This window comes from Pagrus pagrus, assembly GCF_965226575.1.
Source record: "Pagrus pagrus genome assembly, chromosome: 19".
Taxonomy (NCBI): Eukaryota; Metazoa; Chordata; class Actinopteri; order Spariformes; family Sparidae; genus Pagrus; species Pagrus pagrus.
Genome location: NC_140203.1, coordinates 3,959,617 through 3,976,217, shown reverse-complemented (window position 1 = coordinate 3,976,217; position 16,601 = coordinate 3,959,617). Strand labels below are relative to the sequence as shown.

Here is a 16,601-nt window from a genome sequence, read left to right as displayed (position 1 = left end):
ACTATCATGTTTAGTATAATTTAGTTTTAAGTTTATTTCGGTCATCTTCCAACTTATGAAACGCAAATTCACTGGTAGATAGACAATAAATTAACTTAATGATTTTTCTAGCTTTAGAAAACAAATCAAACAAACAAACAAACAAACAAACAAACAAACAGACAAAAACAAATAAGCAAAACAGGACCAAAAAGGTGTAGGCTGAAGCCTTAGTCTATATGTATGTATGTGTGTGTGTGTGTGTGTGTGTGTGTGTGTGTGTGTGTGTGTGTATTTACATACAATCCCATTTTATGTATACTATGTATTAATTTTTTACGCCCTCCCCACAATACTCACTATATTTTAGATTTGTATTATATTATATTTCTCTCTCACTACTTTGGTCCTTTTTCTGAGAGAGTAAAGCTCAATAATATGAAATAAATATCAAATAAATAAGCTCTTAATTTAACTTTTGAACAGTGGGGGGCAGCAATGTGCGATTAAAGCTTCAAATCAGCCGAAACGACAAAGGGAAGAAGAACAGTTCTCGCGAGATTTAGCGGCACTTGAGCGCACAGTTATGTACATTGCTTGAGGTCCCAAAAAACCGGTCGTGGCAGTCGTGACAGGTGTATAACAGGCTGTTATTCATTGATAACGGATATTGCACTTATTTGAATATGTAAGACTAAAACAATACAATATTGTTACCGTCACTTTTGGAGTCTGAATTATTTGAGGAGGTAGAATAGAGATGCTGCCCGGTCGCTAGCATGCAGTTAGCCACATGCTAAAGCTAGCTGGGACAACGTGAACAACATTTCTACTGTGTATTTATTCTCGAGTAGAGTTTCTCTGGACAGTTAGCTCACAATGAAGTGTCACTACGAAATCCTGGGTGTGAAACGAGACGCAGGAGACGACGACTTGAAGAAAGCGTATCGTAAATTGGCATTGAAATGGCATCCAGGTAAGTTGTGATAGAAAGCTAATGGGCTTTTCTTTGTAGTGTATAGGTGTTGTCAGTGTGTGTAATGTTAAATATAGTGTTAGCAAAGAATGGTGTGGCATGATCTGCAATTTTTTATGACTTTGGTTTGTCATGAGAACCTGATATTATCTGATCTACCTGATCTAATGAGAGCAACTACATCTGTGAGTGTGTAGTGTTATTACAGGTAGTATAGTGGATGTAGTTCATTTAAGCTTTTCAAGTAAAGCTAACTAAAAGAAAGCCCCCCCTTTTAATATTGTAACTACACGTCATTACATGTTGATTACGTGTTGTTTATTCCCCTGGGTGACCTAAAGTGCCTTACTTGTCCTATGTCTTTCTAACTCTCGAGTTAGTCATCAAAACAAATTGATTTTATCTATATAGCCCACGATCACATTGCGTCAGTCGGCTTTACAATCTGTACATCCTCTGTCCTTAACGGAGTGAGGAAAAACTTGCCATATTGAGAAAGAAAACAACCTTTTTAACAGGGAGAAAAGAATAACCTCAAGATAAGCCACAGAAGAAGGATCCCTCTCTCACAGGACGGACAGACATGCAATAGATGTTGCATGTACAGAACAGAGCAACAAAGTTTACAAATTTCATTGAGTATCTGTTGCAAGTAAAATATATGTGAGGAGTAGTGATCCAGGAGGATGACTGAGCAGGTTGAGGAATCGCCAGGAGGTGCTAGAGTCACGCGGCCTCCACTCCACCGTGGTGACCTGGAAGAGGACAGGCCACACCAGATAATTAGCACAACATTTCGTTGATGAGTCGTTGCCCTAGTACAGATATAAGGGGATAGTTAAACAGAAGAGAACAATGATCCATGGGAGCCCAGGGTATGACGATCCAGATCCATCAATATGTAAGGCAGCGGGAGCCAGGAGAGGGAGAGATTCCCGGGGGAAGCTCTCTAAACCAGGGTGTAGATTTGTTTGATCGTCTTATTTTGGTAGAGACCGGTGCAACAGAATCAAGGAGAGAATAAAGTACTGGGTTAAGGTCATTCGTGAACTTTTCACTCTCTACTTTTTCATTCTTCGATAAACGTATGGTGTTGTTAACTAGAATTGTACATAATTGTCAATAAAGCTTGTTGACAGCTGTTTCTCTTCTGAAATTTCCAGATAAAAACTTGGACAATTCTGAGGAGGCGGCGGAGCATTTCAAGCTGATCCAGGCAGCTTATGATGTCCTGAGTGATCCACAGGAGAGAGCGTGGTATGTTCAAGTTTATTCCAACTTGAAAAAAAGTTCTTCCAGACTCACAATATCTTTGCTGTTCTATTTATAATCATTTACTCAAACTCAATCAGTCAAATGTTATTTGTATAGCACCTTTCATTCAGGTTAGTACAGTTCAAAGTGCTTCTCAGATGAACAAGAACGAGTTTAGACTGTAATGAAATTAATAAAAACAGTACAATAACAGATAAAATACAATAGAATGACATTTTGCAACATGAATAACAATCAAATATAATAAGTAATGTTTATAAATCACTGATGCCACTGTCTCTTTCTGTGTTGCAGGTATGACAATCATAGGGAGGCTCTGCTGAAAGGAGGAGTGAGTGGAGATTACGAAGATGACAGCATTGACCTGCTGCAGTACTTCACTGTCACCTGCTACTCTGGCTACGGAGATGACGAGAAGGTTAGTGTTCATGGTCATGCGTGCGAGGATCGTGTTGCTCAGTGCCCACAGACAACCAGGTCTTTTCTTCAAATAAGGAAAATGCCAAGGAAACATCTTTCAAACATCATCTAGAGTCACAATATGTGGAGAATAGATAAATTATGTTTACTTTAAGATATTTGGTCGACATAACATGGCTCTTCACTACTTTTTTTTATAAGAAGGGACGAAAATGTACTATTTTTGGGAGGCAACCCCATAAATGAACACAGAGATGAGTATGATTTAGGAATAACCTAGAAATGGATTCATAACTCAGAACACTCACCACATAACCTGACTGCCAGTGACCCAGGAGTTGTGGCACCACACAACTAAATAACAGGTCTTGTTGGATGAGTGTATGAAAGAGTGATTAGATTATAAGGAGGCAAATAAAAGCAAGGCCAACATTAACATCAGCTGCAAGAATGTGCGCATGCTGGAAATTAAGATTAAAAGGTTAAAAATGTTTTGTGCTCTCGGAATATTTATTTCCTCATGTATTATTCTCTCTTGTTTTTAATCCACACTCACTCTCCTCCCTATAGGGCTTTTACACAGTCTACAGGAATCTCTTTGAGTCCATTGTCAAGGAGGAAATGGAGCACGCCAAGGTGGAAGATGAGGATGAGGACGAGGAGTTTCCTCCCTTTGGAGACGCTCAGAGTGACTATGATACCGTAAGCCAGCCCCTCACTTAAAACACTGGTTTCAAAGTTGTCCCTGTGTTTGAATGATGTAAGAGCTCTCTGAGTCAAAACAAAAACTAAAGAGTCACAAAACTAAAATATTAATACTGAACCATTTTTTAGTCGGCTGGTGTACTTAATCAGTCTTTATTTTTCCATATTACAGGTAGTGCACGTGTTTTACGGCTACTGGCAGAGCTTCTGCACTCGTAAAAACTTTGCCTGGAAGGAGGAGTATGACACGAGGCAGGCCTCCAACCGCTGGGAGAAAAGGGCCATGGAGAAGGAGAACAAGAAGACCAGAGAGAAAGCCCGAAAGGAGCGCAACGAGCTCGTGCGACAACTCGTGGCTTTCGTCCGCAAGCGTGATCGCCGCGTGCAGGCTCACAGGAAGCTGGTGGAGGAGCAGAACGCTGAGAAGGTCAAGAAGGTGGAGGAGCTGAGGCGGAAGCAGAAGCTCAGCCAGGCTAAGTAAGTCGTGGATGGATAGTTTAGTGAATTGGATCCTTATTTTACTCTATTTCTTCCTCATATTTATAATACTGAACTGTATGTCCATCCAAGGCTGGCAGAGGAGTACAAGGAGCAGAGCTGGGCGGCCATGTCTGAGCTGGAGAAGGAGCTGCAGCAGATAGAGGCTCAGTACGGAGAAGAGTTTGGAGATGCATCAGAGAGTGAGGAAGAAGAGAACAGTGAAGAGGCAGGAGGTCAGTGAGGCTGTGTTTGAGAATCAAGCTTCACTTATACTTCTGCATCAGGGGTTACAGTCTGCTGTACTTGCAGCAGCTGCATCGGTCAGCCCCGTAGCTTCACATCAGGGCTACAGAGATTTTAACTGACAAGTGATGTTTACATAGAAGTTGGTTATCAGTTAAGTATAAAGTACTTGTCTTTTATGTGTGTAGTTTTTAATATATACTGTATGTACTTTTGCAGATGCAGATCAGCCTGATGGAGATGAACTGACAATCGACTATTATGATGACCTGTACTGCCCAGCCTGTGACAAATCCTTTAAGTCCGATAAAGCGTGAGTAACCTCCCACATGCTCCACCCCCCTGCTGTCTTCTACACCTACATGCTAAGTCACCCTGCAAAGCTATAAATGATTTTAGCAGCATTTTATAGACTTTTATTTATTTTTTATTACCTTGTTGCTGTATGTGGTGAAAGGATATGTATTCCTCACAATGCATCTGTACATGAGAGAAAAACTTAAATAATCATAATTGAATTAAAAGGTCGGTCGTTTCTTTTTTAATTGATTTGGTTCGGACTCATCAATTTGAAGATTTTCAGTTCACTCATGTGCGTTTAATTCCAAAAACCAGGAAATCACAATATAATAATATCCAAAATCTCAGACGATATAGAGTCTCATGTCACGATAACGATATGATAGTGTTAGATAGTCCAGCCGTACCTCACACACTTTTCAGTCCGTCTTATTGATCAGCTTTCACAGCTCTTTTCATTGTTTCTTGTCTTCTCTCTCTGCAGTATGAAAAACCATGAGAAATCCAAAAAGCACAGAGAGATGGTGGTGTTGCTGCGGCAACAGCTGGAGGAAGAAGATGATTTACTTGGTTTGAACCAGGATGGAAAGGAGGGAGGAGAGGAGGAAAAAGAGCAGGAAGAGGAGGAGGAAGAGGAAGAAGACAAACCGAGGCAAAAGTAGGACACCTGGATGTGATGATAGAAAAGATTTGCTTACTTTTCACCTTGGATGTCTCCACTGACGTTTTTCTTTCCACCGACACAGGCTGTCCAAAAAGCAGAAGAGGAAAAAGAAACAGCAGAAAGTTGTACAAGTGAGTAACATATTGTCTTTGTTTTCAGTGGTTGTCCTTGGTTTGATTTACTTTAAACCCCTTGTAAAACGAATCTTTCTTAAAAGCCCTCTCTATTCTCACTCTCCTCCCCCGTAACAGACTGCTGTGGAGGTGGAGCAGGAGGCGGTGGAGGAGGAGAAACCAACGCCAACCACCTGCGAGGAAGAAGCCCCCGAGGAAGATGCCCCCGAGAAGGCGGCCGAGCCTACAGAGCCGGAGAAGCAGGATGATCCCCCTCCCACAGAAATCAAGAGGTCAGTCCAGGGTGTTTTTGTTGTGCCGTCTCCAGATCTGTGAAGTGTTTTGATACCAGATTCACTGTCTGCTTCTGTGTTCAGAAGCATTTGATGGTTTTACCTCATTCTTCTCAGAAGGGACCAAGAAAACTGCCACAGCAGAACTTCATTATTTTGGCCATTTGGGGGCAGCAGAAGAAGCTTAAACAGAACATCTGCAATGTTATGGCATGTTATGTTATCAGCTTGGGAAGTTGTTACAGCGAGTCTGTTGGCAATTAATGGCCTTTACACATCCAACAGACACTGCAGTGTTAGTATTTATTAAGAGTTGTGTTTGTGGCGGCCTGCGTCTAATTTTCACTGATGCTGGATGCTCCACCATGTTCACCAGTTAATCTTGCTACATTTGCTTTGTGGTCCTGGGCAGATGTTGGGCAGTTGCTTTATTAGAGCTCTTTTCCGGAAACAGATGCCTGTTGAAAAGAAGCAGTTAGCCAAGAGATGCTTTAATGCTCCATCGAGATGTTCACATCACATCACCGCTTTCATTTGTATTTGATACTTAAATTGAATTACTCAGTCTGTATTAAGACTGAAATTAGACTCATTTTCTCTTTTTTAACAAGTGTTCCACCTCATTATACTTGTGAAGATAGTTGAGTTCCTGTTTTCAGACAAAGTTTTTAAAGTTATTTTAGCTACAGCACATTTTTAAAACGGTTCAGACATTTTAATTCAGTCTTTAATGTAATAAACCAAGATTTTAATGAATAAATAAATAAATAATCCTAATCATTTATGGTCAGCTGTGAAGGCCTAACAGGACTCAACTCTATGAAAGTAACAGAGGATGCAACACAGTTAATTCCTGAATTAAATTAGGCAGGAGTTACATTGATATTTAATGGTAGTTACCTTGCAGTGTAGAACCTGATGTTTATGTTTCTGTTATCTTAATGTTGCCTCAGCAGCTCTGGGAAGCCAAAAGGAAAGAAAGGAGGTGGAAAAGATAAGCCGAAGAACGTCAAGTCAAACTCAGGAGGAGAACAGGTTCCTGAGGTTTGTACAGTTTACAGATCAGTTAAACAGCATCAGTTTTGACATTTTCATCCCTTTCAGTTATCAAAAAGAACCATGTTACATTGTTTTACTATAAGAAAATGTTCCAAACTTGTATTTTTAATTCCTTTTTCCTCATTTCCACCTGCAGAAGGAACTAATCCTCCACTGCGTGACCTGTAACAACGAGTTCCCCACCAGAAACAAGTTGTTTGACCATCTGAAGACCACCGGCCACGCCTCACCGCTCTCCTCAGGCGCTGCTCACAGCTCTGTGAGCAAAAGCAAAAAAGACAAGAAGAAGAACAGATAACACATCTTTCATCCGGGCTGAAGAACCTGAAAGAGTTGGACTCAGCAGGGACACGAGAAAACAACATTCTCGGGAGGAATAAAAACCAGAAGAAGCCTTTCTGAAAATGGACTTTAATGGACTGGAGCGGCTGACGGAGAGCGGATAGTTTTTTTCTTTTTGAATTACGCAATCATGTTGAGTGAGACAGCTGTGTATGTATGAGAGACTGCTTTTACTGTTCTTCCAGACTGGAATGACTGAAACGTTTTCTGTACCTTTTTTCAGTAACTTGAAAAGTCACTGCACTGATAAACCAGTGGACAAACAAGATGTGCGAAGGATACAGCTTTACCCCCGTTATCAAAGATGTTCTGATACCATTTTTCCTTCCTGATACCGATCTGATACCTGAACTTTGTGCATTTGCCGATACCAATTCCCGATCCGATACCAGTGTGTTAAAGAATTATGTATATGATTACAGCTGTATTCTACCCTTGTGTGGATGTTATGTTATGGATGCGCTTGAAGTTACACAAGTCGCTCGCCGTTTATGGCACTTAGCTACCTTGTGCAGGTCTGTAAGGGTGCATACGGGTGTACAGGACACTGCTGGGAGGTAGCACGATCCCATTTCTATTTCTACTAAGTAAATGATGTGCTATTGGTGCACTCGCCAATACTAATTTCAGCATTTTGGGCGGTATCAGAGGCATGTTGATGCCGTCGGTATCAGAATGACCCTAGTTATCAGATCCTGTTTCTGGAGTCGTCTGTCTTGGTTTGTCATGAAGAGCCGTGGTATTACTGCATCATGAAAATAAAAGTGATACTGCATGTCGGTATTTAAACAACAACTCTGTAATGATTTGCATTAATCCAAGCTAGAATGGCACAAGGCTCTCTCCCCTTTAATTCAATCAAGTCTAATCCAATATCAAACTTGACAGCCCTACATTTTAAACCATCTGTGACTTGCTTCAGTTAGCTTTGCACAGAAGTGGCAGGTAGAGATGTCCTTCAGCGGGAGACTTTTTACTTTGATACTCTGAGTACATTTCAGAGCCTTTACTTCATTACTTTTACTACTTTTAAAAGTACTGTAGTACTTTTTATTGCTTTTACTAATCTTTTTTCTTCTACTGGAATACAGAATATGTGGACTTTTGACACCTCAGATTTTTTCATACATCAAAAAGGTACTACTCTGACTATAAATTATATTTTTAAATGAATTTGCTGCATTTTTATCAGTTTTTGCTGATATTTTAATTCAGCCAACTCTCAATAATCATACTAATTTTTCTCAACCATTTTTCTCGTCTCTCCGCATTCCCCCCCAAAAGGACACACTATCGTTTTCATGTCGTGTTCTGCATTAGGACCTGATTGCAGCGGATGCAGCGCGCACATCTTTTTCTCTTTAAAGGATGTTTTCAGCGCTGCGAGATGAATTTCCTTTGGGAGAATAATGTGATAATATGTGTGGTCTGTTTACAGCGCGGGGGCGGGGGGGGGGGGTGTCTTCTGTGACCGATCAATAAGGTTGTCATCACCTCGACTTCATTAAAGAACCGACCCTCAAACATAACGTGTCAGCAGCCAGAAACACACTGCAGCTCGAGCAGGACGACAAGACGACCGGACTGGAGCTCTTTCAGCTGCTCCCGCCAGATTTTTTCAATGAAGATAAAGATTTTTGTTTTCTAGCTGTGTGTGTGTGTGTGTGTGTGTGCGTGTGTGTGTGTGTTCCCCCTGGAGATTGTGTTAAAAGGTCTGACATCACTGATGATGCAAATGGTTTCTTTAACTTTTTGGCTCTGACCAGTGTCCAGTCCGATGCAGACAGAACTTGTTACTTGAGAAAATACCTTCGCTGCCAGTGTTTTATCTGACCCTGTGATGTGGATTTCCTCATCACAAATCAGGCCACTCTAAGACCCCATTACAGCCTTTGGCGCAGTCATAAAACAGAAGAGTTATGATACACAGTAAATCTGTAATAACCAAGCGTCGGGTCAAATTTATGTCTGTAGCCCAGCGTCACAAATCAGTTACACAAAGAAATCTGAGGAAGAGCAAAAGAGGAGGGACTCCTCTTCTGAGACAGACAAACAGAAGAAAGATGTCGTGTGAACAGACAAGATGAGGGGATTTTATAGTCTGAGATTGTGGGCCTCCCAGCTGACAAAGCTTGGAGAAGGCGACCCCTCAGCCCTCCTTACTTTACTTCCTCAGCTTCACAATTCCTGGATGGGATCATGATCATGTTATTTGATCCCACAGAAGCTCAAAACTAGAGCCAACTTAGCCAAATATTGCTGTTTGACACAATTTCAGACGACAACAAGTGGTCCGAAGGCATTTATTGAGTTCTCATTCTGGGATAGTTGGAAAAAACTGTAAAGTCCCCCACAATGTCTGTATATTTGAACTAAAGGAACAGTTCACTCAAAACTGAGTGAGCCATTCGGTCAGTTAATGTTTGGAAAGTCTAGAAGATTCAATTATTTTGTCTCTATTCAAGTTAGCCGGTCGCTAAACCGGAAGTTAGCCGACTTTGTTGTCTCTAGTGCTCACGCTCTATGGGCCGCAGAAGATCCGGGTAATTTTATACCCTGGAAGTCAAACTTTTTTGGCTTCATGTACCACTGAGCAGCTTTCCAACGCTGTATCCAGATTTTAATTGTTAGATCCATGCTTCAGACGGGGTGCACACCAACGCTTTTAGCTCAGAGCTACAGTAAAGATTTGAGCTTAAAAGAGGGTGTAAATAAAGCCTTTCAAATCAATGTGGGATCTCAGGGCTTCCGGAGACTTCACCATTTACGTATTAAACTCTTCAAAAATAACATTCTTGGATTATCCTTAAAATTCACAAGGCTGAAAACAGGCTGAAAACGTTGACTTTTTACAGCGACATGGTCGTCACAAACATGATGGTGATGTTATAGACGATGATGCACGTAGATTAAACTAGCCAACAGTATAGAAAGGAGTTAAAATGAGCTCAACCTTAAACATCTACAGCAGTAAAATGACACACGCATTAATGCAGCAGGAATATCAATCCAAACACAGCAGATATAAAACACTGTGTTTTCACAGTGTGGTGTTATATAATAATTACTTGTTTCTTAGAAGTAGCTGTTTTTACTCCAGATCTCCCTGGTTGGGTAAAAGTGAAATATAAAGTAAATAAATGTTAAGGGAACCATCTCCTGGAGGTTATCCTCAGAGGACCCCCCCCCCCGTGTCTGTGTTTCCACAGAGCCTGATGCGTTCTCATGGAGGCGAAGTGAAACTGCAGCCAGCAGCTGCACACTGCCAGCTCACTGAGGCTGATTACACAATTACCCCGAAAGTTTCATACACAGGAGACGACTGTGTGTGCGTGCGTGTGCATACGTGTGTGTGTGCGACTCATAACAAAAGCACAGAGGGTTCATTCACTGGTGTCTCCTGGATCCAATTTAAGAGAACTGAGAGGGGGTCTTTACTCCAACTATTGTCTTTCTGTCGTTGGATTGCTCAACATCCAGTCTTTGTCCCCGTCTGCTCCTCCGAGATGTTACTGTATGCACATACATCTTCAGAGAGGATCCATCTGAACGTCTTTAATCCTCAAAATGTTCACTTCTCCTGTGACGACAGCTACGATGAAAAACAGTCACCGATGACCTTTGAGCCACACTAGATGGATTTAAGTTTTACACATTCATTCATGGTGCTCAGAGGATGAATCCCACTAACTTTGGTGAAGGACATTGGCGTGCAAATGGTTTTCCATTTGTCGTCTGTCAAGCGGTATTGAGTTTGAAAATATAAAATGAAGTAAAAGATGTAAAGGTAACCTCTGTAATATTGCTAGCTAGCTGCCTGGATGGTACTGCGCACATGCAACTCTCAACAGAGATGAGAAGCAAGCGCCCTGTCTGCACTCCTTATGTACCTCCATCGTCTGCTCTGGACAAACCAAATACTCAGAATTATCAAGGTCTGTCGTTTTCACTCGATGGAAAAGATGTCAGCCATGTGAAAAAACTGCGTATACATGCTACTGTTGGTGTAAAAATGGTCTGAACACAGATAGTGGGACTTTATGATGCTGTAGCTGCTCTCCATGCAGGACAGCTGCTCGCACTTCTGGTCCCACCGACAGCGGCTCAATCGAGGCCCCTTCACCAGTAAATATCCATAATCCCCGCCATGTTACGAGACCCCTGAAGACCCCATCCAGGCCCCCTCCAAAACTAGGCCAGCCCTAATGAACTCCACTATCTACATTTATGGACTGAGCTTCAACTGGGTTGATGGTGGGAGGAGAGGGAAGAGGAAGAGCAACAACTGAGAGGGGGTGTTCTGCTTCACAGCAAAACTTCACAGCAACATCTCAGGTTAACTGTCTTGACCTGAACGCCCCCCTGTCCAAACCTGCTGCAAGGCACCGTTAATTCATCTCTCTCGACTGATAACAGAGTGGAGGTCCTTCAGTCTCACTCAATCTAGTTGACCTTTGAATAGAAAAGGATGACAAATATTTTTTTCTGAGAATCAAAGATGGTATCAACAACCACAGATGTTTGATAAAATCTATGGAGGCCCACAGGGGACTAGGGATTAAAACGGTAACGTTACACAATGGCCCTCTAATTTTCCATACAAGTATGTAATGCAAATGCAAAAATATTTATGGCCATATTAAAATCAAAATGGAAAAGATATCTGACATTTCATTTTCAAAGACTTAACCTGTTCTTCAGTGGACATAATTAAGATTATATAAGCAAAGAGAGAGCCCCTTCTACTAAATGTTATACATTTAAATGCAATGTTTCTAACAATTTAAGGGTGAAAATGACACATTCAAAGACTTGACCTGCTCCAAAGTGGACATTATTCAAATGTAGACTCAAATTTGAAAATTAGAAAGCATCATTAACAATGCAGCCTAATTTTCCATCTGTGCAAGCATTATTAAAGTCACACTGAAAATGATAATGCAGTTTTCTAACAATTGAATATGAAAACAGTGTTTAACATGATGTGAAAAAAAAGAGGTTTTTCATTTCATTTGTTTAATCATCAGCCTCGTCCTGTAAGTTGCAGTGATTTGAGCTCTCTTGGCAAACACACTGTACTGTGCACAATCCACAGCCACTCACTTTATTTCAAATAACTGCCGTGAACCACAGTTTTTTTTTTTCATTTAGCAGCCATTAGTGGATCTAAATCTTTGGGTAATCGTGGCAGAAGACCAGAACAAAATCCACCTCCAGTCAATCTGCAAGCTGAGCAAATTCTTCTAAATTGTTCAGTAGGACCTCCCAGCCTGTTAACACCCAGACAAGCGTTTTCAGCGGTTATCGCTTAAAAGCCAAGATCTGTGGCTGGACATACGAGCCAAACAGGCTCATTAACGTCACCAGAATTTACTCTCCGAGGTGGGACTGCAGCCGGGCTGTGGTGAAGGTTTTGGCAATGTCTTAACGACTAGCTGTTGTTCTGGATCTCTTCACAAGTGTGTGGGTTTCTCATATTGTGAAATAACCATGTTGGGAATAAGTGTTCTCACTTTAAAGTGCTTGTAGCCAATACTGATGGGTGGTAATAACGCCGACAAGCATCCACAGGGACAAGGCACAAAGATCAGATTTAAAGATCGATCTTGGGATTTTATGACGACACGTTCTCACTTCCATCTCACTTCTGTAGCTTGGTCAGTTTTGGACTTGAAGGGCTCTGCGGTATATTATATGCTACACCTGTTTGTTTTTTTTAATGTTACATTATGTAGTTGTGTCAATAACTAAGTTCAGTCTTGTAACTTACAGTGATGTAAGTGTTACAGCGTCAATCACAGAAGGGGAAGGCCACTGATGGGGCTACTGTATTTGACCCGCTGGGAAAGAAAACGGCTTGCAAATAAAGTTTGGTTTAAATATGAAAATCTTTTTTTTTTTTAACCCAGCCCTCTCTATGAGAGCTAACTGAATATCTTTGGGAGTTGTGGACAAAACAAGAATTGTGGCTTTGGGAAACACTGATCGACATTTTTCACCATTTTCTGACATTTGAAGGCCAAACAGCAAATTGATTCATCGAGAAAATAATCAACAGATGAAAATAATCATTAGTTGCGGCCCTGGACATCCCTTCAACAGATGGATGAATCCAGGATTGTTCGATGAAAAGCTCTCCAGTGTGACAAACACAGGACTGAGAGAGACCGCAGAGAGCTGCAGTCAGGTGGTCAGTGGTTCTCCTCAGGCAGACACTACTAGCAGGAAATGCTCGTTACCCAAAGACGGAGCTGGAAGTCATTACTGCAGGATCCAGCCCTAAAGTGTTTGACGCATGCACACATTCATGCACATGTGTCTGCTCCGGGCTATGAGGTGCGGGCGATGCTAAAGACAGGCGGAAGGAAGGATCCCTGAGCAGTCCAGAGGAAGATGAAAGTGAGGAGTTACAGTTAATGACAGAGGAGAGGAGATCAGAAACCGAAGGCCCCGTGTGGATCTGTCGGGAGTCTATTGGAGCTAATAAGGCTGGGCTGTCTGGTCGGGCCCTCTGGTGATGTTGGGAGCCACTGGGAAATATGTTTCTGTTTATCTGATGGGTTCCAGCAAATACTAAAGGTTGGATCCACCGTGTAGTCAGCCACTTTCTCAGTATACAGCGCTGTGGAGTGAGTTACTGTTTGCTCCAGTTAATGATGAGTGATTTCATCAAATGGAGGAGAGATGAAGCAACTATCATTTGGTTCATTTGTTTGTTTTTTTTCAGGTTTGGTCTTGAAAAGACTGAAAAGAAAAGTTCCACTCAGGACACAAACCTCAGTTTCCTGGTTGAAAGTCCGGCTTCGTTTAAAGGTTGGAAACCACCAGTTTGATCGCCTGATTACTTGCATTTCTTGGCCCATTTGACATTGTTGTAACCACGTCACCACTTTCCCAGATCTCAGCAATTACTTTGATGATTACAATGTTGTTCAGCCTCATTCCCTACTACATTGCAAATGTCTGCTTTCTGCCTGGAATGAATCCACGTTTGGCTGCACAACTCTCCGTCTTCTTATTCTTCTTCGTCTTCGTCTTCTTCTTCTTGCCAGCAGGTTTAAATATTGATTATCGTCTCGGGAAAGCAATTTATTATTCCAGACAGACAGAAGAACAACAGTCTGTGAATCATGAAAATACCTTTTTAACATACAACTTGTTGCTGCATAACAGCTAAGTAACACCATTTTCTTTTTCCTCTGAAGTTTGTGAACTCTATATGGACAAACGTCGGAGTACCGTGCAAATTGCTGAGATCACACGCAAGGTTAAATGTTATCAGAACCAATCGAAATTCTGGCCAAAGCCAATAAAAAAAGGTCCATGTTGTACTAAAACAGAATCGCCCTTTAAAGCAGAGTCTTGTCCACCTTCCAAACACTGTACTTAACTATTCAGATCTGATTTTCTCTGCCCATTCCCATCGACACCCTCCTCACCAAACAGAGACCAGAATCACATCCCTCATGTGCCAGTCGAAACAAATGACCCAGGTCCTGGAGAGAGCGCCAGTTTGTTGACCTTTTCTATCGCCAAACCCTCAGAGATCTGTCGCGATCGACCAGCCTCCATCTCACTGAATAAACTCTCTTTTCTGAGCAGCTGCTGTGATGCTGACTGGTGAGAAATAAATGCGCATGCAATGCTTCAAAGACTGATTAGGGGTCGACTTCATTTGGTGTATTCAGGAGCAGGTTGGCCAACACTTAAACAGTTTTAATGGCAGCAAGAAACCACAGACAGAGAAACTCATCAGATCTTGAGTAACCGAGGTTCACTCAGCCAATACAAAGAACATTTCCAGGAAGTTGCCAGAGTGTGTTTGACCACAAATCCAGCTACATTACCGTTCAGACAAAAGAGGATTGTTTTACAGATATTTTTGCATATTACAGTTGATTGTACAGAAAATTAAAACTCCTTCGAGGCCCAACGTTCTCCAAAAGTACGAGAAGGATTGATTTTTATCTCATACAGACACAGTGGACTGAATATGTAGGACAGTAATATCACCAGCAACCCAGAGTAATAAAAAACAATAACAAAGACAAGCCGGGATGTGTTTACATAGACGTCTGGAAGCTAGTTTGGTTAACTGATTGGGGCTGCATTATGAAGGCCTGTGGGCAAGATGGACGACGTTGTACTGACTGTATCAGTGCCTCTAATTAAATACAGATACGGCAATGTTTTGATTCTTTGTATGCAGTTGATTGAATTTAAGAGAGAACCCCCCCCAAAAATGTTAGTTTAACATATGTTTGTGGGAAAATCAAGGCTATTAATATGTTTTGCTACAACCCTTTTTTTTCAATACGACCACTGGGGGGCGCCTAAGTCAAAAATGTCTTATCCTATACATTGTGGCTTTAATTTAACATGCATACATACATACATACGTTGCTTTTGATCCTGTTATATCTTCCATCTGAGGGTTATTACAAACAAGTAGGACTCAGAACCTGACGGACATCCAGTAAGATAGAAAAGAAACATGCATGATGAGAAATACAAACAGATAAACAGGAAGGAATTAATGTTGGAGCCAACTTGGAATATGAGCAAACACAATAAGCACAAGCATCATTACAGTCTTTTTCTGTTCGAGTGTGCGTTAGAGGAAACCAGTGATCCCAGTAGCTTCCACCACTTCAGGCGAGAAAATGCAGCCAAGTCGAAGAAGCACAAAGCCCCATCAGAGCCGGCTTTTTAATACACAGTTTATTATAATGATTGCAGATTTACTAACAAAACTCAGAGGTCGTTTTTGGAAGACAGGCTCCTGGATTTCAGATGGACAGAGGAAGCTTCTAGATGAAGCTGATTTCTGTTGGATGGAAATTTCTTTCCTAGGGTGGAGAAGTCATGGCTTGCCCTCCTCCCCCTGCAATTGGCTAGTACTTGTTGGTTGGTCTGTTTTGTTTCCACAAAACATTTTAAAAGCTCCTGAACGCACCAAAGTCAGGAGAACGACTTCCCAACTCGGGAAATGGGATCAACCAGAGGAGCACCTGAAGGCACCTGGAAGTAACCGTTGGTTGCTCTTGTAGGTAGTGAGCTAATGAACTGAACATGCGAACGTTGGCAGCTAACGTTACGTCAGACGAGCACGCCATTCCTAACAGCTTTTCTTTCGTGTTTTTGGATCGGAGAGGCTGAAACAGAGTACTTCTGTTACTAAAGCTCCATGTACACCACTTCAACATGTGGAGGGATCCAAACACTGACAGACAAAATGTTAACTAGTTATAGTATGGTTACAATTGTGGTCCTCTTTTTTTAACAAAAAATTTAAACGAGTCAGAATTTCCTCTGACTGAATCTTTCCCACAGTCCTACACACATGCTGTCATGCACTCGGAGGCCACCTGAGAGAGCTGCACAGGTTAATCTCCGATGTGAACTGCAGTCATGCATACAGCGATGAACTACACACATACGCATATTGCAAATCCCTGCAGAAAAACAGCTGATTTAGGCCTCAGTGTGTGTGTATATGTGTTTCCCTAATAGAAGGCTCTGTAATGCCCGAGCAGCCTCTTAAAGCAATTATTCTTGGAAAGACTGTCTGTTTGCAGAACTCAAATCATAGTCTTCCAATAATCCCTTCATTTCCCTCTCATCAACATGTGGCGCACAGTTTGTTGCCTTAGCCTCACTGACAAGGAAACCAAAACAACACAGAGGGACAAGGAGAGAGGCCATGTATCAACAGTTGCATGAGGGTCTTCTTCTATTTTATATGAATATTT

The 16,601-nt window shown here is 41.6% G+C and overlaps 1 protein-coding gene across 2 annotated transcripts; it reads left to right on the top strand.

The window, feature by feature from the left end:
* Positions 1-563: 563 nt before the first annotated feature.
* On the top strand, positions 564-7,644 carry dnajc21 (DnaJ heat shock protein family (Hsp40) member C21). Of its 2 annotated transcripts, none has more exons than XM_084383683.1 (12): positions 564-955; positions 2,119-2,212; positions 2,525-2,648; positions 3,221-3,352; positions 3,528-3,832; positions 3,926-4,068; positions 4,298-4,391; positions 4,863-5,036; positions 5,125-5,173; positions 5,294-5,448; positions 6,405-6,492; positions 6,644-7,644. In XM_084383683.1, exons 1-12 carry the CDS (start codon positions 859-861, stop codon positions 6,803-6,805), a joined length of 1,617 nt encoding a protein of 538 aa, XP_084239809.1. In that variant the 5' UTR covers positions 564-858; the 3' UTR covers positions 6,806-7,644. The 2 variants fall into 2 exon arrangements, with proteins under 2 accessions (XP_084239809.1, XP_084239808.1); XM_084383682.1 differs by having other exon boundaries at positions 6,402-6,492.
* Positions 7,645-16,601: the final 8,957 nt, after the last annotated feature.